This window comes from Lutra lutra, chromosome 4 (genome assembly GCF_902655055.1).
Source record: "Lutra lutra chromosome 4, mLutLut1.2, whole genome shotgun sequence".
NCBI classification, from domain to species: Eukaryota; Metazoa; Chordata; class Mammalia; order Carnivora; family Mustelidae; genus Lutra; species Lutra lutra.
In genome coordinates this window covers 81,182,010-81,207,525 of record NC_062281.1, presented here as the reverse complement: position 1 = coordinate 81,207,525, position 25,516 = coordinate 81,182,010, and the positions used below count along the sequence as shown (strand labels likewise).

The 25,516-nt window shown below is 38.3% G+C and overlaps 2 protein-coding genes across 4 annotated transcripts in view; both read right to left on the bottom strand.

The window, feature by feature from the left end:
* PXDNL (peroxidasin like) overlaps positions 1–17,059 on the bottom strand; it is a 466,402-nt gene extending 449,343 nt beyond the window's left edge. The window contains 1 exon segment of the mRNA XM_047727586.1: positions 14,190–17,059. Within this exon segment, the coding sequence (XP_047583542.1) occupies positions 14,190–14,353 (164 nt within the window). The 5' untranslated portion in view covers positions 14,354–17,059.
* A 3,823-nt stretch (positions 17,060–20,882) lies between these two features.
* The window catches only part of PCMTD1 (protein-L-isoaspartate (D-aspartate) O-methyltransferase domain containing 1), a 67,802-nt gene continuing 63,168 nt past the window's right edge, over positions 20,883–25,516 (bottom strand). For all 3 annotated transcript variants that reach the window (XM_047727587.1, XM_047727589.1, XM_047727588.1), the window contains one exon: positions 20,883–22,497. In XM_047727587.1, coding sequence (XP_047583543.1) covers positions 22,130–22,497 — 368 coding nt within the window. In that variant the 3' untranslated portion in view covers positions 20,883–22,129. The remainder of the gene's footprint in view (positions 22,498–25,516) is intronic.

Genomic DNA, 25,516 nt, shown 5'->3' with positions numbered 1-25,516 from the left:
ACACACGACTTAAGATTCTCCTTCTTCCTTACATATATCTCCCAAGGGAAAGATGAAGAGAGCATTTTCCCACAGTATAAATCTCAGAAATTTTATAAATACACACTAGAATCTGGAAAAAATGTACAATTGACAATCTATGGTTTTGAGTGGCATAAAACTGTGTTCTAACCTATGACATTCACTGCCAGAACTGTTTCTGTGTTACAATCAGCAGGGACTTTGAAGAGTTTCCCCTTTCCCATTATACCAAGCTCCTTGCTAAAATAGTGTGGTGGCTTTGGGATCAGAACAGGATCCAAGCAGGTTGACCATAATATCAAAACCAGTGTGACCCTATACTGGAAAAAAGCAAATCTATAGATTTTATCAAAATGTTACAATCTACTAAACCTACTCTCTAGGCTAATGATTTGACTGTCATATATTCCTCACACTCTGTAAAAACTTCAATTTCAGAAATAAATAACACTTTCTGAACATTAAATCATTTCAGACACAACCATACTAAAATCATGCTTAAGAGTATTTCTAATGTTTTCTCAACAAAAGGAAGCTTTTAGTTTCAAGAGACATGAGTTGAACATTTTCAGAATCTTTATAAACAATATTTATACCCTGCCTTATTAAAAAAGAGAGAGAAGGGGCACCTGGGTGGGTCAGAAGGTTAAAAGCCTCTGCCTTCGGCTCAAGTCATGATCCCAGGGTCCTGGGATCAAGCCCCGCATCAGGCTCTCTGCTCCACGGGGAGCCTGCTTCCTCCTCTACTCTCTGCCTGCCTCTCTGCCTACTACTTGTGATCTCTGTCTGTCAAATAAATAAATAAAATCTTTAAAAAAAAAGAGAGAGAGAGAGAGATAAAAAAGAGGCTCTTTTAGAATTGATATCTGTACCTCTAGACTTCGGGGGCTATAATAATATTAGTGCAAATTATAGGAAGTAACATTTAAATAGTTCCCAACACATGATAAGTACTAGTTCACACAGGAGAAGGCTGAAGCCAAAGAACTTAAGTTACTTGTCCAAGGACATGAAGCCAAAATTGGGAAGGGATAATTCAAATGTAGGCAGTCTGGCTACAAAGTCTGTGATCCTGACTACTAAGCACACTGCCTCACGACTAGATCTGTTAGTCTGAAATGCATTTTAGGCAAAATATAACCTTACTAATATTCTTCCTCTTACACAGAAAAATACTGGGAAGCCATACAGTCATATGTCTTCAATGGGATTTTATTCCAAGTGTGATTAGAATCATATCACAAGTATACAGTCCATACTGGCCACGAGGTACCATGCACACCGCATAGACATGACATGCAGTCTCTCAGAATGACCCGCTTTTAGAGGCAACATCGCAGGACCTGAAGGTCATAAAATGAAAAACCATTTTGAGATAGTAAGACAGCACCCAAGTGCTGAGTGGTGACAACTTCAGTCCGGTGACTTTCTGAAGGCCTGGCCAGGATCTCATTGTTCAAATCTGCTGGCGGAAGAAAAGTGCAGAACGGTACTCAAAATGTTTTGCATCATATTCACCCCTGCCAGTTTGGGCAAATCTTTAAATTTAGAGTGCCAATTTAGACTCCCCTTAGTAAAGTTAATTAGCTTCCTGCTTCCTTCCAGACAGTCCAGGTTAGTACTGAACTTGACCTATCATACTGGATAAATTCAGTCATGGATGCAAAATCCTTCATATGTTTGTTCTTGGATATCAGATTCTTTGTATGGGTCCCACCCACAATATAGTAACCTGGAACTCTGACTAAGATTCAGCAGTAGATTACAACTCTGCTGATGTCACACTTAGAAAAAAATGGAATTCTATTCTGACAGAATTCCACTTCCTCTTCTTTTGCATTCAATAAATTCAGAGAGATTAATATTAAAAGAAAAACATGATCAGAAATAAGAAAAGTGCAAAAAGGGAAAACACAATGTTTAAAAAAAGTAGATGGGAAACATTGAATTTTAGCTTCTCCTTTAACTAAAAATAGCTACTAGCCACTTGAAATACTTTCTGGACAAATGTGAGGTATAAGTAAATAAAATACTACTATAACTAATTTGGGGAAGGTTTAACAGTATAATAAGTGATGGCGCTGTTTTCTTGGTAAGTTCTTTGTGAGCACTGTTGAGGATTCCCATAGGCGCTGAGTTATAATCCTTAATTGGTGGCTGCTTTTAGCTGATTTGGGAGATTCTAAAAATAAATTCTTAAAAAAATAAGATAAAATAAAATAAAAATAAATAGTAAAATAAATTCTTAATATTGCACCAGCTTTTCATTATGCTTGTCTTTAGAGGTGGCCAAATATAGATGATAGCCAAGTACACCTCTCCCCAACAGGGAGGATGGTGGGCGAAACAAGAAGGAAGTAGCTCCAGGTGGGGAGGTACTCTGATGCATGTGTGTGGGTGAAGAAGAAAACAAACTATCTTTTTGTGCGCCAACACCTTGTTTCATACCAAGGACCAACTCAAGAAGCAAGGAAATTCATAAATACCTCCTCCCTGTCCCAGCACTGTAGTATCAGTTAGCACTCAGATAACCCATTTCTACTTGCTGGAATTTTAGCTTTCAGTTCTCTTTTCTTCTTTACCTCATTTCCCCTAAGTTTTTTTATGTCTAGGCATCAATTCTCTTCTCTCAGCCTGCAGTTCAAGAGCACATTACATAGCATTCTTACAAGAGCAGCGATCAACATAAGAGAATCAGTAGGTAAGAGTCACAACTAACAAGAAATCATCTTAATCCAGGCCAAGCGGAGCAGTCTGCAGGTTTCTAGAAGGTAGGGCATGTTTTCACCACCTCCCAAGTTTCATTTTGCCAACTGGCTCATTCATGGATCAACATATTTTATGTTGGCAGGCCCTAAGAGTTTAAAAAGAAAAGACATAATCTGTCTTATCTGCCCTGGCGGGACTTGGTCTGTCAGGGAGACAACAATCCTAATCCCATGTGACATGTTCCCTGATCAAGATGGGAAAGGTATCTCCCAAAAACTGGGAAAAAGGGAAAGGAGATGGAGAAGAATTCCCAGAGGTAAACTCTGAGCTGACCTCTGAAGACTAAGCCAAAATAGGCCAAGTGAGGACAATGAGGATTCATGCATTCCAGGCCAAAAGAGCAGTGTGTACAAAGACCGTTGGCTCCCTGCATCTCTGGATTTTCTGCTGCACCTTCCTAGAAGCACAATCTACATCAGTTCCAATTGTACTAGGGGCTAATTTAATTAACTGATTTGGTCGTCCTATTTCATCCATGAGGGCAAACATTCCTGCAAGATAAAATGGATGATTTTCACTGGAGTCCTGGGTGATCTCATACAAGGGCAGATGGTGGAAAATTAGGATTTGGTAAGCAGTTGGGGAATCTATCTTTAAGAGACCTCTAAGTTTTTTTCCAAACCATGCATGGATGTAGGCAGCTGCCTCTTCTAATTACTCATGGGGCTCACAATTCAGGTGAAATTTGTAAATGAATCCTGAAATCTGTGTCCTACATTTTCAAAATGATGGCAAAGTAGGAAGACCCTAGGCTCATCTAGTATCACAAACACAGCTAGATAACTATCAAGTTATCCTAAATACCCCAGAAATCAACCTGAAGCCTGACAGAACAAACTGCACAACTAAAGGGAGAGAAGAGGCCACATGGAAGAAGGTAGGAAAGGCAAAGACGATAGTTTCAGGGAGAAACGGATCCTGACTGCTGCGGAGGGAAGGGACTGTGGTAGAAGAGATGAGCAAGAGAGAGAGGAACATGTAGGAGAATGCACAAGGAGAACATTTCCCCAAAGCCATTGGCCTGAAAAATGAGAGAGGGTGGATTTTGTGAGTGCTTGCAACCAGCTGGACTTGAAGCTTGGAATTTTAAAGGTCAGTGGGGTTGGCTGGGATAGAGCCCAGAAGGCAATGCCCTGCTTCTGGAGAGAAGACAGACAAACAACTGGGGTGGGGCAGTGGGGTTACAGACAGCATGGAAAGAGTGAGGAACACCTGGGCACATCGTGTTGAGACTATTCCCTCTTCTCAGAATGCATCCCTGAGAGGCAGCATGCATCAAGATGCCTCTCTGGGAACAAAGGAGCTGACTGACCCCATTTCCCTCCCCTGTCCCTCAGCATAAACACAGAACCACTGCAGAACAATGCCAACATTGGCTGCCTAACTTGCTTACACCAAACCCCACCAACCCTGTGCTCTGGCAGGACTGCCCTTCTCAGTCAAGCTTGCCTCAATCCCAGTATAGCAGGCCCCTCCCCTAGAAGACCAGCACAAGCCCCTGCACATACTACAGAAATACAAACAATTATAAGATAATATTATGAAAATTTATATGTCAACAAATTAGACAAGCTGGAAGAAATGGACAAATTCCTAGAAACATGTGAATTATCACAACTAAAACAGGAGGAAATAGAAAACTTGAACAGAATCATAACCAGCAAAGAAATTGAATCAGTGATCAAAAACTTCCAACAAACAAAAGTGCAGGGTCAGGTGGCTTCCCAGGAGAATTCTACCAAACATTTAAAGAAGAGTTAGTACCTATTCTTCTTGAACTATTCCAAAAAATAGAAGAGAGAATAAAACTTCCAAACTCATTCTATGAGAGTAGCATTACCCTGATACCAAAACCAGATAAAGACTCTACTAAAAAACAGATCCGCAGGCCGACATCCCTAATGAACATGGTTGCAAAAATTCACAATAAAATACTAGCAAACCTAGCAAACTGAATCCAACAATATATTTTAAAAAATCAATCACCATGATCAAGTGGGATTTATTCCTGAGTTTCAAGTGTGATTCAATATTTGCACATGATACACTGCATTAATAAAAGAAAGTTTAAGAACCATATGATCATTTCAATACTTGAAGAAAAAGCATCTGATGAATTATAACATCCATTCATGGAAAAAAAAACAAAACCCTCAATAAAGTAGGTTTAAAGGGAACATACCTCAACATAATAAAGGCCATCTATGAAAAACCCACAGCTAATATCATCCTTAATTGGGAAGAACTGAGAGCTTTTCCTCTATGGTCAGGAACAAGACAGGGATGCCCACTTTCACCACTATCAGTTAACACAATACTGGAAGTCCTAGCAACAGCAATCAGACAAGAAAAATAAATAAAAGACATCCAAATCAGCAAGGAAGAAGTCAAGTTTTCACTATTTGAGATGATGTGATACTCTACACAGAAAACCTCAAAGACTCCACCAAAAAAATGCTAGAACTGACACACAAATTCAGTAAACTCACAGGATACAAAATCAATGTACAGAAATCATTTACATTTCTATACACCAATAATGAAGTAGCAGAAAGAGAAATTAAGGAATCAATCCCATTTACAATTGCTCCAAAAACAATGACACCTAGGAATAAATCAGCCAAAGAGGAGACAGACCTGTACTCTGAAAACTGTAAAACACTGATGAAAGAAATTGAAGATGACACACAGGAATGGAAAAACGTTTCATGCTTATGGACTGGAAGAACAAATATTGGTAAAATGTCTATACTACCCAAAGCCACCTACACATTTAATGCAATCTCTATCAAAATACCAACAGCATTTTTCACAGAGCTGGAACAAACAATCCTAAAATTTGTACGGAGAGAAAAAGACCCCCAAATAGCCAAAGCAACCTTGAAAATGAAAAGTAAAGTTGGAGACATTACAATTCTGGACTTCAGAGTCTAGAGTGCTGACCATTACACCACAGGGCCACAATTCTGGACTTCAAGTTATTTTACAAAGTTGTAGAGAGCAAAACAGTATGGTACTGGCACAAAAACAGACACATAGATCAACAGAATAGAATATAAAACCCAGAAATGAACTGACAACTATATGGTGAAATAATCTTCACCAAAGAAGTAAAGAATATGCAACGGGAAAAATACAGTCTCTTCAAAAAATAGTGTTGGGCAAACTGGACAGCAACTTGTAAAAGAATGGACCACTTTCTTACACCAAGCACAAAAATCAATTCAAAATGGATTAAAGGCCTAAATGTGAAACTTGAAACCAACAAAACCCTAGAGAAGAACACAGGCAGTAACCTTTTTGACATTGACTGTATCAACTTCCTTCTAGATATGTCCCTTGAGGCAAGAGAAACAAAAACAAAAATAAACTATTAGGGCTATACCAAAATAAAAAGCTTTGACACAGTGAAGGAAACAATCAACAAAACTGAAAAGCAACCTATGGAATGGGAGAAGATATTTGCAAATGACATATGTAATAAAGGGTTAGTAGCCAAAGTATATAAAGAACTTATAAAACTGAACACCCCCCAAAAGAATAATTTAATTTGAAAATGGGCAGAAGACATGAACATACATTTTTGCAAAGAAGACATCCAGATGGCCAACAGACACATGAAAAGATGCTCAACATCACTGATCTTCATGGAAATGAAAATCAAAACTACAATGAGATATCATCTCACACCTGTCAGAGTGGGTGAAACCAACAACACAAGGAACAACACATGTTGGTGAGGATGTGAAGTAAGGGGAACCCTCTCAGACTGGTTCAGCCACTCTGGAAAACAGTACATAGTTTCCTCAAAAGGTTAAAAATACAACTACCCTATATTCCAACAATCACACTACCAGGTATTAACCCGAGAAACACAAAAATACTAACTCAAGGAGAAACAGGCAGCCCAATGCTTAAAGCAGCATCATCTACAATAGCCAAATTATGGAAACAGCCCAAGTGTCCATCAACTGAGGAATGGATAAAGAAGATGTGGTATACAGAAAGAACAAAATATTATTCCACCGTAAAAAAGAATGAAATCTTGCCATTTGCAACAAAATGGATTTAGAGATTATTGTACTATGTGAAATAAGTCAGAGAAAGACAAACACCATATGATTTCACTCATATGTGGAACTTAAGAAATAAAACAAAGAAGCAAAGGGAAAAAGAGAGAAAGGCAAACCAAGAAACAGACTCTTAACTCTAGAGAAATAAACTGTTGGTTACCAGAGAGGAGGTGGGTATGAGGATGGATGAAATAGGTGATAGGGATTAAGAAGTTCACTTTTTCGTGATAAGCACCTGGTATTTTATGCAAATGTTGCATCACTGTATTGTACACCTGAAACTAATATTACACTCTATGTTAACTATGCTGAAATTTAAATAAAAACTAAAAAAAAAGCTTTCAAAAAAAAAAAGATCTGTCCTTTCTCTTGGAAACCATTTACACAAAGTATTATGGATACCTATCTTAGCACTCTGCAACAAATGAGGTTAGAAGAGGACCTTCTGGTTCTTTTAGTTAAAATAAATGGAGTTAGTAGACTTAGGAATTTTTTTACAGTATCTTTAGCTGAAATGATGTTCATGTTTTCCTTTTTTCCATTTTAAAATCCAAACATAAAACTTTTTTTTTTCCTACTCGGATGAAGAATCACTGGGAGAGGAATGATACAGTGATCCAAACTCATCAGACAGAACAATAAAACAAGATGATTTTTAATCATAATTCAAGTTTTTTACTACATAGTCTGGAGTTAGACAATAAAACTGTTTATGTCATTTGTTGTGGCTACTCTGTTGCCTGAAAGAAAGGCAGAATATTTAAAATGTTTAAATGTTTTCATGTTGCATTTGGAAAAGTCTCATGATTTGTATTTTGGTCAGATATGCTCAATTTCATGTAATAGCAAGAAGGAGACTATGCCCTCCATGTATCTCAAGAAATAGCTTATTGTGTCCCAGAGCAGAAAGGAACATACAGATTAAATAAAGAACATACCAGAACGTTTAAATTATATCAGTATCCTATTTGTTTTGGATAAACATTTTGATAACTTAAACCTGAGTCACTGCTAAGGACTGAATGCTTGATTCTCCTCCAAAGTCCCATGTTGAACACTTAATCCTCCTGTGGTGGTATTAGGAGGTTGGACCTTTGGGAAATAACCAGGTCTTGAGAGTAGAGACCTCATGATGGAATTAACGCCCTTAGAGAGATGGTCTCTCTCTCCACCATATGAGGCAATGAGAAGGCAGCCATCTCACTGGACCAGGAAAAAAGCTTTCACGAGATACTTGATCTAGGACTTCCCAGCATACAGAACTCTGAGAAACAAATGTCTTTTAAATCACCCAGTCTAGGGATGCCTGGGTGGCTCAGTTGGTTAAGCAGCTGCCTTCGGCTCAGGTCATGATCCCAGCGTCCTGGGATCGAGTCCCACATTGGGCTCCTTGCTCGGTGGGGAGCCTGCTTCTCCCTCTGCCTCTGCCTGCCATTCTGTCTGCCTGTGCTTGCTCTCTCTCACTCTCTCTCTGACAAATAAATAAAAAAATCTTTAAAAAAAAAAAAATCACCCAGTCTATGGTATTTTGTTTTAGCACCCTGAGCTGACTAACACAATCACCTTAAGTAAATGTAACACTCTATTGAATAAAAGAACACTATAAAAATTATTTGTTGAAGATGCCACTGAAGCAATGGAGACATCTAGTTGCTCAACATCCACTGTCTCAACTTAATTTCTGTAGTTCTCACCATTACTATAATGTTTCTCTCTCTGTTTGGAGCCAGAAACATCAGACTCATTCTGAGCCTGGGCTAAGACATCTGCTGCAGCACTGATGGCCTCCAGATGCCTTGGCTCTGAGGTTTCTAGACTCTGTCCTGGTGTGTTTTCTCCCTTTCCGATAAGGTCTGCATCCTGCCTCATCTATCTAGACATCAAGCTCTCAGTTACTTGCTTACACTCATCTGTTACCAAACAGCCCTCCTTGGAGCTGCAAGCTCCAACAAAAACATACCCTCTCTCTCCTCTTGTATCTTTACTCCTCCTATGTGACTTCCGTCCCCTTTGTCTGCCATTCACACAAATCATTGCCCATCCTCTAAAAAATGAACAAAAACAACAAAATTCTTTCAACCTTTTATTCTTCCAACAGCTCAAAGGCAAAATATGCACTCAGCTACTTCAATCTCTTCTGCCATATTTGACCACCCTCTCCCTCTTGAAATACTGAGAGCACTCATTTCTGGTACTCCTACTACTTTGGTTGCTGTGTTCTTCTCTGACTCCACTTCCTTTTGCCCCCAGGACCAGCACACAGCACAACTGCAGGGGGACACCATCCTAGCACAGTGTGGAGTTGAGCAGTGTACAGACTTTACAACCCCAGCTGACCATCCTGGCTCTTGCTTACATATGTGTTCCCTTGACTGTTGGGCTTTCCAGAGTTCTAGTCTATGCAGACTTTCCTTATTCCACAAGGGCCTCCTGGGAAATCACATTTCCTCCCTTCAGCTGAATTAATGCACACTCTTACCCCAGTGACTCTCAAAATTGCATCCCTTTCCTCCCAAGCTTACTATATTCCTGAGCCCCTATCCTCTCCACCCGAATGCCCAAGTAACACTCATCAGAATTTCTCTGTTCTTCAGATTTTTCCCTGTTACTTATTTTCACTATCTACATTACCCTATCAAGTTGACAAAACAGGACATTCACCATCCTTTCTTACTCCCTAAATGCAAAGCAGATTGGTCCTTCTTACATCAGACCTGTACTGTTATTAAACTTTTTTTTTTATATATGCACTAGCTCTCTAACTAGAAAAGGGAACTCAGCTTTGTGACCTTATAACTATTCCCCTGAAAGCTGTTATTGTGTAATGCTTCCCTTAATCTCCCTTACAGAATCTATAATAGGGATTGACATGCAGAGTTCAGTAGAGAAAACACCATTCTCTTCCACTAATTTAATCAGCATATATCATTTAACTACAGGCTATTAGGAAATAGGAAATCCTGAGTTGAAACCGCTTGGATTTTGGCATCACTAGGAATTATTCATCCCTATTTTGCCTATGAGGATACTGAGATGCGGAGATGGGGATGCTAACACTTCCCTGGTGGAGGCCAAATTCTGAAATCTGGAAAAGCAACCCTAATCCTTGCAATCTGGCTTCTATTCCTATCAGACAAAGCTGCTTTTGCTATCATCTGCACCATCTGATTGTCAGGTTGTCTTTCAGGGTCCAAGCTCGACTCTGCCGTACCTTGGTCACACCCCTCTGGGAAACATCCTACTGCTTTCCCTGTATTGGCCAGTTCACTTTCTCTCCTTTGGTCGTGTGTTCCTGTCCCACGGCTCCACCCTACACCCTCCTTAGTGCTTTAAAAAGGGGAGTGCTCAGCATCACAGATCTACATCTCCTGGTCCCCGTAACTACCTGCTTGGTTTCTTGAACTATTTGTCCCATGGGAGACCCCCAAATTAGTATGTCCAGATAGGACTCATTTATCCCCTAAACGAATTCTCCTGTAGGTTGGTTTGACTCCCAGGTATCAGAGGTGGGTCACAGCCCAGACTGCGATGCACAGCTGGTAGATTTTATCCCTCCACGCCCCTGGCCCTGCTCTCTCCTCACTGTTTCTCCATCCAAGATCCTCACGTGGGCTCCATGAACACTCATCCTACCTTCTAGAACAGCCTCTTCTAGCTCCTGAGGACCAACCTGTCCTGAATCATTAGGGTGGTGAGGCTGCATTGTGTTAGGCCCCCAAGACTGGGCATTTGCTGAAGTAGTGTACCCTGACTTATTAACTAGGCAATGAAATAGGAAATGCATTTCAACTTTTAGTTCCATTTCTCTCCCCAACTGGTCAATTAACTGGGGTAGGTTTGAATTCAGACATAGTTCTGCCAGTTCTCTCACGCTTCCCTTCAACCATGCCAAATGGGAAAGTGTCAAGGGAGTTCGGGCCTGCTCACTACTAAGTGATAACTCAAAGCCAGCAAGTTATGTCAGTTGCAAAAAAGTTATGAAAAAGTCTGTTTCAAAGGTCAAAGTAACCCCTGAGGGTTAAACTTAAGAAAAAAAAATCTAATTGTCTGATTTGATTGGAAACTGGAAAGAGCTGAAGGAATTCTATTTTCTTCTTGAACAACATGACATTTTTATCAGCTGGATAAATGTTTTCATGACTGAACTTGTCATTTTCCCATTTGCCACCCCCAAGGTTGGTATATTTGGAGGGCAAAGTAAGCTTTGTACATAAAAGAAATGCCCTAATTAAATAGTTAAAACTTTACTCTCTAGATATTTGTAAATTTAAAACTGGGGGAAGATTTAAATTTAGGGGAATATTTAAAATTGGGGGAATTCTCAAGCACTTTTTACATTTTCTCTGGTGGAACTGAGATGGTTTTTAGAGCCTGTTTAATCACGGTCCCTGAGTTCAACCGAGGCTCAGTCTTTCACTCCTGGGAATTCTAAGAACATCACATTTCTTAACTGGCAGCTGAGATTCTGGAGGTACAACCTAATGACCTGGGGCTAAAGGAAAATCAACAAAAGCTACACAGGGCTTCTGATTATTGGACAAGTTCCTTAAAGTTCATAACTTGAAATTTTTTGTTTGCTAATCCCAATTCTGAAAGATTTGCTTTACTAAAACAGAGAGCATGAAGAGTGAGAGTTTCTAAATGGTAGCGGCCTATTTGGTAAATGATCCAATGATATCTTTATAGATGGAATTAAATTAAAATTGGGAAGAGTAGTTTTTTTCATTTTCCTAAACTTGAAACACCAACCATAATCATTCATTAAATATAGTGAAGTTTCCTTAGCTACGGTTGAGAAAAGTATTTTCTGTATTAAAGTTAAAATTTTAAAAACATGTAAAGACAAACTCAAGAAAGTTATACTACTACTAATTAACATTTACTAAGCACTTTGACTATGTTTATTTACATTGTTTCCACAGTTATGATAACAACACATATATATCTAAGTATGGTTTAACAAAAACTCTTGATACTGTTGTTGGGGAGAAACTGGGCCAGGCCCATTTGCCTTAGCTTCCAAAGGCTGGATTTTTTCTTTTCCAGAATTCTTATTTTAATGCAATTAGCAGTGTATCTTCATGATTGCTTGCTTGAAAATGTAATCCTATGTCTAAGATTTGGAGCCCAAAAGAAGTAGACTGCACCAACTTTTATAAGCTTTACATCTATTTCTTGACCTTTATACTATTTCTCTAATAGAGATCACAAATGGAAGGTCCTGGGATAAAAGTAACCTACAAATATGTGTGGCTGGGCCTGTGTGGTGTTGCCTTTCACATTAAAAAAAAAAAAAATTAAAAAAAATTATCCTCTAAGATTTAAAAGTTAGGGAATTTCATTTTTGACTTCCATATCTTCTTGAAAAATACAGCAAGCTCATTAACAATAGGCCCAAATTCCCACAGGGCAGCAATGAGCTCAGGGGCTGGCCGGCCCTTGCTGCTGGCTCACCACTTCCTCCTCACGGTCCCCAGAGACCCAAGCCGAAGTTGGTTGCAGTCCATCACACTACTCATGAAGTGGTTTGTCCTCACCCACCCACTTCCTTCACATTACTTTACCAGCCAGCTTCCTGGGGTATTTGAGTTTGCAGCTCAAATTATATCCTTAACTGTAAACATAATAGCGAACCCTTCTACTGCTTAGTAGGGACAGATGCTATTTTAAGTATTTAACATGCATTAACTCATTTAATCTTCAGAATAACCCTAGACAATGATTACTATTAGCATCTCCATTTTATGGAAAAGGAAACTGAGATATCATGAAGCTGAGAACTCACCCAGGCCACACACATTTCGTCTGTAGGGGTACCGGCAGGCCCAGTCTGGAACGTGAGAACCTAACCATTAGGACTTATTTCCACATGTAGTGGAAGACTCTTCACATCAATAGTGTCCATTCAGTTCTGTCCAATACGTCTCAAAAAGAGTGTCTAATGAGTCCTAATTTCTTCTTCAAAACACCTAAACATCAAAATTTTAGGTCCAGATTGGAGCTTAAGTAGCTTTTTATTTTAAGTCTGTGGCACGTGATTAGATAAGCTGCCCCTTCTGTAAGGCTGTTACTCTGTCAGAAACCGCTATTACAAAATGACACAGGGATGGCTATAAGTACAAAGACCTCTCTGGTGCTGTGCTGATTGTGGAACAGTCCCAGTTTCAAGAACTTGTCTTACTCCTTTTTAGAGTTAGACTTATTTTGGTATTTGCAAGCATATGAAACAAGCAAAATGCTTAATAAAAATTACCAAAATATGTATGGCAAATATCTATTTTATTCTAAACAAGTACCAACCACTAACTTCAACTTTTCATTACCAAGCTAAATTCCTCATTTCATGTTGATGACCAAAAAAAAAAAAAAAAAAATACAGTGCTGATCTTCTTATCTCATATCTCAAAATCCCAGGAATGTTAAGCTATTTCACTCTGCTCAAGAATGGACTTGGAACAGTGAAAGTTCTCTTCCATGGACATGACATAATCCGCAAAAATTTCACCACAGAGAGATGAACCCTTCAAATCAGTATGTCCTTTCAGTGTTTTGCCTTCTGTTTTGATCTAAGACTTAAAAATGATAATAAACAATTCACACTTCACACATACTATTTAATTTAATCCAAATGTCAATTCAATGATACAGGTTTATTATCCCCACCTTACTATAAGGATTTGAACCAAGGCCCATCTTATACTTGTATTACGGTTTATTCTACTACCCCACTACCATCCCATAATGCCTCCTAGATGCTGATTAAGTCACTGCTCCAGAAGGCTTCTAAGTACCCAGTGCTCTACTGGACAGGGTCTGCTCTGGAAAACCAACAGTCCTTCAAGGGCCCGAGGTTGACAGGATCACCCACCTGAGAGGCACACGCAATACAAAGCCCGATAATGAACATAAGAAATGCAAATCGCCAGCACATAATCAGTTGGAAGCACACTCCGAAGCTGAATTAGTTCTTTTCAAATGGGATAGACACATGCTGACCCAATTAGGAGTCCAAAGGATTTTGGAAAGGATGAAAGGAATAATCTGAGACTCTATGCAGGAATACTCGTAAGACAGAGTTGTGAATTCTTAGTAAGTTCTGGAAGATGCTGGAAAATACAACTGCACCTCATGCAAACATTTATTTCAACACATCATCGTTCCCATTTTCTAGTCTAACAAAGCAGGACCATTAATTCGTTTGAAACGTGAAAACCCTCTTCCAGTTATACAGCAGGCACCGCATCAGGAATTTAGGTGAAAAGCAGAGTGCTCAGTCTCAGTAGAGGGCAATGGAAAAGTGCTGAACGGGCATCTCTGGCAACTTACAGAACTGTGGTCTGATGCGGCACCTGAGGAACGTGATCCAGCATCAAGTGCACACAGCGAACGGTGCTCTTCAAGCAAAGGCACCGGCTAGGGCAGGGCAGCACTGGCAGGCACCACACGACCAGGAGAAAGCAAGCGGTCCAGCAGGAGAGTCTGGACTCCATCGCTCCATTCGCTGCTGGAAGCCAAGAAGCAGGAGCAGCAGCAGCAGCAGCGGTGGTGGCGACGGAAGCGGCGGCGGCGGCTGCGGTGCGGGACCTGCCGTGCGGTGCGGAGCCGGGCTTGGGAGCCCCAGCTAAGGGCCGCTCCGGGGGAACTCAGCCTCTGACCAATCCAGGAGCAGGGAGATCACATTACAGGGCGGAGGGCACCAGCCGCCTGTAGGGGGCGCTGGACTCGGGACGCGGAGAAGCTAGTCCGGGCAAAAGCCATTTCAGGAAACAAACGCACTCTATTGGGCAGCATAATGCAAATATAAACTTTTCCAAAGTTACTTCCACTTTACATGTTATGTAAGCGCCAGCCTCTTATTAGCCCCTAGCTGTCCTTTTTTTCTCCCCCGGCTGTCCTTCTGAAGCGCAAGTTGATTATTTATTGAATCGATGGAGAACAGCTTTTCTTTTTATCTGGCAGTTATTACCAAATCCTTAAGGGCAGAGTTCTAATTAGTTGATCTGGGCTCACATTTTCCTTCCCGGCTCCAAAGCAGGCTTTCAAAAAATGGTTTCCTTTCTTCCTATATATTCTACACCTCAAGCCCAAAGCATTTCACTCACGAGATTCAAACCAGCTACTTCGATTTCTTCCTTTAATATTTAAAGCTGTTATGTCTACGCCATGAACTCCTACACCACCATGCAGAGGCGGCAAACTGATAGACAAACGTATGTGTAAAGTAGAACAAGGCCGAGCCACCGCTGGGCTCAGTGGCAGCACCACTGGCTGAAGACACATTCTTTACCAGGTTTAATTAGCCACGGGTCACTGAGTTGAGTGGCCCTGAGGACACTGGCAAAGACAGACTTCAATAAATATGCTTTAAACGATTTTTTTGGTTACTCTAAGCAGGTGTTTAGAAAAGGTTTATGGTTTTATCCTTAAAGACTAAAATTCTCAAACAAATCTTATCCCTAAACTAGAACTTTAAAAAATGTAAAAAAGCAAATTAAAATTTGGGATGGTCCAATCTAGGAAACTCCCAGTTGACCAGCCTGGGAGACAAATCTAATGATTACAGATCTAGTTTTGTCAAAGCTTATCAACCTTATAAAGAAAAATAAATTCATTTTCCTTCTTTCCAGTAATTTTTCAGTCCTCTTACATTCTACAGTGGGTGAATACTGCCCTCTTTTGGCAAAATGTTAAAACTTAAATATGTGGGGTTTTTATTAATTAAAATGCACAGATCACAAGAAAAAATACTATGAAGAATGATTTTAAAATAAACCAAGTATGCTTGACAATTGTTCATGTTTACTTTATTGTCTAAATATCAAAATAAACTCTAAAAAAAGCTAATTTCTTCTTTTCAGTTCCATGCCTTACAATTACTGTTTCTGCCGATGCTTGTGACTTGGAGGACTTGGATGGACAAGGCACGCAAGTCTGCGCATTGCTTTCAGTTCAAAACGTATTAGCTTGTATTCATACAGCACTTTCTAGGAGTGACTACACACTCTCTACTGAGAAACCTAAGCTCCAATAAATGAGAAAATTCTACTGATTCCTCCTGTGAATACAGGGTTAAGAATTATAAGGAAGGCACAGAGAACCACATGAGTGACACAGCTACTATAGACTGTAGATTCTTCCCTCAAATGCCTCAGGACAACTTTCCTGCAGAAAAGTATTATTATATATGTTAAGTATTATAAACATTTTAAAAAATGCATCAAGGTGCTAAGTTAAACATGTATACAAGAGTCCAAAACTGAAGAAAAAATGAGAAGCTGGCAATGTAAGTAAACACTGAAGGCTGGTTCAGCTTGAAGAGTACTTGCTTAACCAAGTAAAATAGATAGATTTGGGGGTATCAGGGTTACAGGAGGGAGAAGAAAAAGCCTTTTCCTAAGTGGAGGGTCTTAACTGGAAAACCTGAATTTTCTTCAAGTTCATTAAGGATGAACTAGAAATCCACTTCACCCTGTCCCCGTCCACCCAGAGAACACAAATAAAACTGCCTATTTCAAACTTGCTATGGGAAGGAAGGGAATAAAAAAATCTCCCTGGAGATTAGTATCCCCAAATTAGCTTTTAAAGTAAAAATTTAAAAAGATACACTAGGTGACCAGCACCCCCGCAATGCTATAGGAGTATCAAACCAAATGGACTTTGAAGTAAAGGATAGATACAAATAGGGGTCCTACGTAATGTTAAAGGTTCAAATCACCAGACAGACATAAAAAACCTAGAGTGTAGCATCACTGCATCAAATACACAAAGAAAAACTGGAAGAACTACAATGAACTGACATTCTACCATCAAAATGAGAGATTTTGCTGAAAATCACAAAAGCATACCAAAAAAATGTTTAAAAGTATTAGATTCAAATACAATAAAAAATTTGATTCAAATTACATTTACAGAATACTATACTGAAGAACAGAATACATATTCTTTCAAAGCACACCAAGGCATTTATTAAAAATGACTATATCTGGGCAATAAAAAAAGAAATAAGGTTCACCACTTCCACTGAACACTGTACTGGAGGTCCCAACCAACATATCTGACCAAAAACAAAAACAAAATGAACAAAAACAAAAACAAACACAAACCCAAAGGTAAAAATAAACCATCTTTATAAAGATGGCTGTCTATGTAGAAAATTTAGAACAATCTCAAGACAGTGGGATTTAAGTCATATATAAAAATCAATAATGGGGGATGCCTGGGTGGCTCAGTTGGTTGGGCGGCTGCCTTCGGCTCAGGTCCTGATCCCAGGGTCCTGGGATCGAGTCCCGCATCGGGCTCCTTGCTCGGTGGGGAGCCTGCTTCTCCCTCTGCCTCTGCCTGCCTCTCTGTCTGCCTGTGCTCACTCGCTCTCTCTCCCTCTGTCTCTGACAAATAAATAAATAAAATCTTTAAAAAAAAAAATCAATAATGGAGCAAAGTGTGATTTTAACAATACAACAGCATTGAAAAAATATAAAATATCTAAACATAAATCAAAAGATGCTTCAAACAAAATTGTGTACCTTTATTAAAACATTTAATAAGATCTAAATAAAAGAGAGAAGTACTCTATTCATGGATTGGAGGACACTGCATCATATAAACATGTTCTCACGCAAGTTGATCTATAAACTCAGTAATTCCAAGTGAAATCCCAAGAGGACTGTGTATAAGTAGTCTGAGAAACTGATTCTAAAATGTGTTTCAAAGTCAAATGGTCCAAGAATAGCCAAGAAATTCCTGAAATTTAAATTGAAAGGACTTATTTACTAGATCAAGAATTATTATAAATCTATAGTAAATAAGACTGTGTAGTTTAAACACAGGGATCCATAAACTAACAAAATAGAAAAGAAAACCTAGACACAAAGCAAAAAGATACATAAATTTATGACAGTTAATACTGCAGATCAGAGGAAGAAAATGAGACTTTTCAAAAAATGGTGTTGAAACAGTTGATCAACAAAGTAAGAAAAAATAAAGTATTATGAGGGTGGTGGGGTTATAGACATTGGGGAGCATATGTGCTATGGTGAGTGCTATGAAGTGTGTAAACCTGGCGATTCACAGACCTGTACCCATGGGGCTAATAATACATTATATGTTAATTTAAAAAAATTAATAAAAAAAAGTATTATTTCTCACTTTACACAAAGATCAATAGCAAGTGTACTACAGACTTAAATGTGAAAGACAAAAATCACAGAACTTTTGTAAGAAAATATAGGCTAATATTTTCATATTATTTTTCAAAATATAAATTCAATATATTTTCATATTCATCTTCACACAACTGAGGTTGTGTGAAGATGAATCTAACACAATTAAAATTGAAAAATCTAATTCAAGAAAGACACACAAACAAAATGAGAACATAAACCACAAACTAATGAAGGATATTTGCAACACACATAACTGACAATGGGTTAATAGCCAGGCTACAAAAGGAACCCTACAAGTCAATTTCTTTAAAAGAAACTAAGGAATAAAACATTTGCAAAAGACTCTACTGGGAACTTTACAGAAAGGAAACTTAAAACCAAAAAAACACTCAAAAAGGTACAAAACCCCCTTAATAAGTAACAAAGCCCCTCTAACACTTCATACTACTAAACAGGCAAAATCACTATTAAATATAGGTTAGGTTAAGCAGTAACTGGAACGTTTAAACTCTGCAGGAAGGAACATACTGTTAACACTATGTTGGGAAATAAATTTGCAACACCTTGTAAAAGTGAATATAAACTTTTTCTATGATCCAGGAATTCTACACCTAGATGTACAGTCTATGAAGAGTCTTGCACACATACAGTCACAAGACATGTTTAAGAATGTTGACAAGCAAAGTATCTTATGTAACAACAAATGTCCATCAACAGTATAATGAGTGAGTTGTGGATACAACGTAACTACAAAACAGAGCAATCTCAGAAAAGGCAACATGAAGTGAAAAAATAACCTGCAGAATACACAGAGTATGATTCCATTAATATAAAGTTAAGTATGTATGAAGCCAAGTGACTTATTCTTGAGAGATACAAACATGTGTGCTAAAGCTACAGCAAAAGGCAAGGTTATGATAAACACAAAAGGAACACCCCAGAGAGGAATTAAGAGGAGATTAGGAAGGGGAACACAAGTCATGGTAATGCCAGTAGTCAAAGCTAGCTGTAGGTACACACATGTACTTACAGGTACACTGAATTACTTATTCCTTGTGTTCTGCATATATCTTCTAAATATTCTTCATATCTACTGAATATAAAAATAAATTTCAAAAAAATCTACACTGTCTTCAGAAGTGTCAACAGTCAAAGGAAATGAGATGTCTGAATACAGACAACTATATACAATACTTCAAGCATATAATCATGGATACATTGGGATTTTCTAAATTAAAAAGAAAAGAAAGCCAGGCCACTGGAGAACAAAATTTAATTAATATGCAACTGTTTATTTAAAATAGTTTTCCAAGACCTTACCATGATTTCAGGCTTTGCACTTCATTTGTGTCCTCTCAAACAGCTAGATAGCAACATTTAACATTTTTTGTATTTTAACCATTATGTATGCTATTTTAATGACATTTTTTTCTTTACTAAAACTAGAACCTAATGTGTGAACCAATATGAGATATAGATTTAAATAATCTTCTTGGTAGTAATGGTGCTGCTGAAGCTTTCTTGGATTTATCAGATGCTGGAAACTATTTCAAGCCATTTCCATCTAGCTGTCTGACTTAGGAAAATCATGCTCTCCCTAGGCCTACTTTCTCTCTGTAAAATTCAAAAAAACCCAAAAAAACCTAGATTAGATTATTTCTATCATTTTATCTGGCTGCTAAAAACCCATGAATATATTCTTCATCAATTTCAATTTTATCTAACCTTTATTTGCTACTTCTTTGCCTAAAAAAGCATAATTAACCATACTCAAATAACCGTAAGTTCATTAAAAAATAAACACAAACCCAAAATATTCTTAATCATTCTGATATATTCCAACTAATAGATAAAAGGGCTTTTCACTTGAATTTTCATTTTTTATTTCTATTTCATTTAAAGTCAATAATAAAGTCACAACTGTAAAATGATTGCATTTAAAAACACAAAAGATACATTTCAATGACAAAAAATATATAATGATCATGAAAATCTACTGTACACTTTGCTAAGGTCAACAGAGTTAGGGACCATATGAATAAGTCAATCTTCAAATATATCCTCAACAAAAACTCTCTTTTGAATAGTAAAATCATCACTTAAGAATTATTTATGTTTACATAACTGGACACTAGCTCCAAAACCAACAAAGTGTGTAGAGGGTGGCCAGGGGAAGGGAGCTAGATAAAAATATGTGGGCATTGGGAACTCGATATTAAACCTCTAAAACATTTAATTTAAAATAAAATGAACATTCCTAACAGGTGACAATCATGTAAAACTGTTTTTTTTTTTCCTTGACAGAAATGAGATGGGACATTTCATAACAGTAACAGCTTAGTAATCATCTAAAAAAAAATTTTGTGGAGATACACGCAACTCCAAACCCTATCCCCTAACCCCAGTCACTGGTATAAAACAAATACCTTCCATGAAATTATCCTTCCCATTACTAAAATATCCTTATTTACTTGGGAGAATTCATAACTTAGAATATTTCAAACACTTGTTTTAAATATGTAGAATTACCCGAGTTCAGATGTTTGAAACCATCTGTGTATTACTAATAGTTAATCTTTCAAGAGATAACAATCCTTTATTATATACATCAGTTGGGTTTCCTTAAACATATTTGATCAACTACTACAATAGTGATGCTGCTGGTAGTGATACTCTCAAATTTTTCCTTTTCAAAAATACATAATCCATGTGACACTAAGTAGTAAATATGTTACACTGCATACTTTCTTAACAAGGAATGACTCTTTTCAGGTCCTAGTAGGAAGAAAAGAAACCAACAATGGCATTTACTACCTGTTTTATCCTTGATAAAGCTATAACTAATAGTCAAATGATGGATAGTTTAAGTATGTAATATGAAAAAAAAAGTGAAAATCATTATAATTTTACAAAAAAAAAAACAAGAAACAAAACAGAAAAAACCACCCCACAAACACCATGATAACTTAAATGAGCACAACATAGGTCCCAAAGATTATACTATGATTCTGAACACAATTTTCAAAGCAAAAAGGCATCTACATACAATTCCTGTGAGTATCTCATACACTACACAAAGATGAATTTCAAAGCGTATGTAGGCAAGATCAGTTCAACTTGTCAAAGACAAATATTTAAATGGTTCTATTGGCTAAAGTGCACCTGCTGACCAAATCTGCTCTGGTCCTGCCTCTGAGTACAACTCAAGAAAGAAGCTGTTACCCATGTTTCCTCCCTACTTGTCTGTGCTGTCAACAGTCATTCAGAACAATGGATATTCCTTTTTAAAACAAATACTTCATACACTGGATAAGAGGAAAACCAATCCTAAATGTACTATCTTCTGAAACTCCAGCAAGTAAGATAACCTCATTATTTTTAAATACTGAAAATGTAAAGGGACCACACACAAATTAAGAACTGTATTAGGTATATACTTTTTATTTAATACTCACTTGATGTGCTCTTAAAATCTCTATGAGAGAAGCAGATCATTTCCCGTGTCTTTTGGCAATAGATTCAAAAGCAAAAGTAGCAGTGCTGTTGAATTCCGTGAAACTTTTTTCTTAAAGCTAAATTATTCAGTATTTGTATTGTTATTGCACTCATATATTGCCCGGAATACTATAGCAACTCAGCAATAGTGACTGCAACAAAGTAAGGTAAGTGGTTCTACACAGCATTTGATTTTCTAATTAGGTAAGAAAGTTTTCATACAGGAAATGCAAACAACTACAATTCAAAAATCAGTATGTGCTTAACAATTATTTAACCTTATACAAAATTAAATGTAAGCCTAACCACTACAAATCTGCAAGGAATCAGAAAAGGATTTACAGTACACAAATCTTGAGTATTGTTGCATTCCATTCTTAAAGTCACTCTGAGTTAAAACAGCATTTTTCCAAGATTTAAAGAAAAATATATTTTATAAAAGGGATTCTTTTTAATTACTGAATACATCATTTTTTATTACTAAGACAGAAACAAGTTATACTTTTTCCACTATAATTTGCTCTGATGAAAGAATTTTAACTCCTAACAAATGCTACATTTTCAAGACTAAAGGAATAATCAGTAGGTATTCTTTCTTCTTGATCTAAGTTATTTTTCTCTAAAATATGTCAAGTAAGCCTTTAAAGATTCAGGTAGGGGTAGTTTCATGATTTTTTCTCTCAGTAAATTCTGAGGTGGCTCCTCGGGCTTCAGGGCTTCACCATGATCTTTCTCTTCCTCTTCTTTGTTATCTTCTTCCATTTTTTCATCCTCTTCACTGTCTAGAGGCTGAGGAATAAGCTGATTACCCACAAATACGTAGGTATTAATTCTCTGTTTAACCCTCTTTCTTTTCCTTTTTGGTGGAGCCCTCTGAGGAATCCCCTTGGCCTGCATCTCATCATTTATGAAATTTCTAAGTGTACGTCGAATATAAATACGAGCCAAGTCCTGGAGATTCCTGACAGCACAGGGGGCTAAAAAAAACAAAAACAAACACACACACACAAAACATAAAAAAGTAAAACATTATATATTGTTCATTCCCTCACAGAACAAAACAAGTATTTCTTAGCTACTCTGACTTCCACCTAACAAAGACTTCAAGATGCCTACTATTTGCTAAGCCACCATTCTAAATTCTGTGGATGCTGGAAAGGTTTCCGTGCACAGATAATGTGTGTCCCCATATATATGCATAAAAATTCTTTGAGAGAATAAGTTAAGAACTTAGAAAAAGGCTACATGAGAATGAAGTACTTAGGGAACAAGAATAAGAGAGACATACTGTACTTTTCTTATACTTTTTGATGTTGAAAATCATATAAGAGCAATTGATTCCAAAAACCCAAATAAATGCAACATTTGAACAGCTCCTTCAGTCTGAGCTTTAAAGCTATTACTCATGCGCGCGCGCACACACACACACACACACACACACACACACAGAGTTTTTCTCTGTAAATCGGTAAGTAGAACTGGTTCATAGGCGAATAGCCACCAGAAATCACGCTGTCAACAATTTAATAACCCAAAACACACCACAGATTTCCTTAAATTACTGATGTTTACTTTTATCAAACACATCACAGTTGGAACCTATCCTGTCTTTTCACTCCCATTTCCCACAGACCTGTAAATGCATAAGCCCTAGAACACATACTCTTCTTTGTAGCCTGTTCCGATACTTTATATATACAGAAATTAACTCTAATCTCACAGTTTCCAGCCCTGTAGAAATAAAACTATCATCAAGGATCCTCAAATGCCTAAACAAAATAGAACATAACCCTCTTCCAGTTAAACAGCATTAAAAAATCTTCACCATTTAGCTTTTATTTCTTCACTTTTGGTACTCTTTTCTGGATACTTCCCTTGCAAACTTTTTTGTTTTACCTATGAAAGCCTGCCTTCCTTAGGAACTCTCTGGTATGTGGTATCTCTATACCACCAGACTATAAAAGCTCCAGGAGTGAAGGGCCACAGCATTTCCTCTCTGTCCTCCCTACAGGGCCCTGTACACTCTAGGCTTGCACAGTACATCATCCTGTCCAAGACTCAGAGTCCTTCCTGTGTTCTGAACACCAGACCCTACCACAAATTAGATACACCCTGCAGGAGATAAATTTGTGTTGGTTTTGTTTGTTTGTTTTAAACTCCAGCATGGGAGACTTTTCAGACTGACTCAAAGATACCTCAGCACCTACCTAAGTGGCCTACTATAAAACCTTTTCTTCAAACTGTTTTTTTCCAACTCCCTACTGAAACCTGAAATAGGAAAGAATTCCAAAGAGCCAGACTGGGCATGTTTAGTTAGAAACTGTTTGTTCCTGTGCCTGTCCCCAACTGTATGAGATGGAAACTGAAACAACACACAAAAATCTGAGTTCAAGTCCTGCTTCTGCCATGATGGACTGTTGTGAACACTGGTAAGTAAAAACATGTGAGAGCTCCTCCCTTATATGTTAAAATGTGTAAAATAACCACCTCCTCTGCCTACCTCCCAAAACTATTTAAGCTGTTTTAACATTCATTCAATACCTCTGTGTTAAACTCTATGACACCTACTATTAAAGAACTCACATACAGTGGATGCTTCAGACTAAGTCCTTGCTTTTATGGAGATTATATATTTGGGGGAGGGGGTAGATAAAAAATAATTGTGAAAAAGAGGACAGGATGTAAAAAAAACACCAATGACACAGAAAGTAACATGGGGGTAGAGCTATTTCTGACTGGGTAGTCCAAACATCTCCCTGAGGAAGTCATACCTGGGCTAAGCTCTAAATGACATGAGGAAATAGCCATGTAAATACCTTGGGGCAGAGGGGACAGCAAAGCCCTAAGAGGTAAATGAGCTTAGCATGTTCAAGGAGCTGAAAGAAGGCTAGTGTAGATGAAGTTCAGAGCAAGAAGAAAATGGTAAGAAGTATGATCATGGGTGACCTCGCAGGCATTGGTAAAAAATGTGCCTTGTATTGGCCATGCAGCTACTTAAGGGTTTTTAAAAAACAGGGGTAATGCAATGAAAATGGCACTCAGGCTCCTCTGTAGAGTATGGATCATAAAGAGAGGGAGTAGGAGACCAGCTGGAAGACTCCGGTAATCCACCGGAGATCTGACCACGCTCTGATGCAGATGGGAGTAAGGGAGGGTGGCTGTAAACATGTAGAGAACTGGACAAATTTGCAACACATTTTGAAGACAGGATGGACGGGGATTGGATGTAGGAGAATTTCTGGCCCAAGAAACTAGTTGGTTCTAACAACCAATTACTGACATGACAGAGAGGAAGAGTGGCTGGGGAGAAGAAAAGCACAATTGCTCTGTGCAAAATCTGAAATGTCTACTACATTTCCTGAATGGAGATTTCAGGAAGAAAAACAACAGTGACACACTGATCACCATTTCATCATGTTACAGGTAATAACACATTTCACATGAAGTGAGGAAAAGGAAGCAGACAGAGGTGAAAAATTTGATCCTGGTCACAGAGGTCGTAATAAGTGACATGAGTTGGGACCTGCACATGGGCATTTAACTGCACAGTCTAGGCTCCTGCTCAAACACAAGCAGCTGAATCATGCCTCCGAGACTCAGAAGCAAAGTCAGGGCTGGGGGCAGAAATCTGGGAGCCATCAGCCTCTCCTTGAGCACCTAAGAGGGAGTGTAGACAGAGAATAAAGGCCTATGCCTGGGGAAAGCTCTGAAAAAGCAGCGGAAGCTAGTGGAAAATGAATCCATAAAAGAGTTTTGGGAGGGGCGCCTGGGTGGCTCAGTGGGTTAAAGCCTCTGCCTTCTGCTCAGGTCATGATCCCAGGGTCTTGGGATCGAGTCCCGAGTCTGGCTCTCGGCTCAGTGGGGAGCCTGCTTCCTCCTCTCTCTCTCTCTCTCTCTCTCTCTGCCTGCGTCTCTGCCTACTTGTGATCACTCTCTGTCAAATAAATAAATAAAATCTTTAAAAAAAAAAGTTTTGGGAATTATAAAAGAACTAAG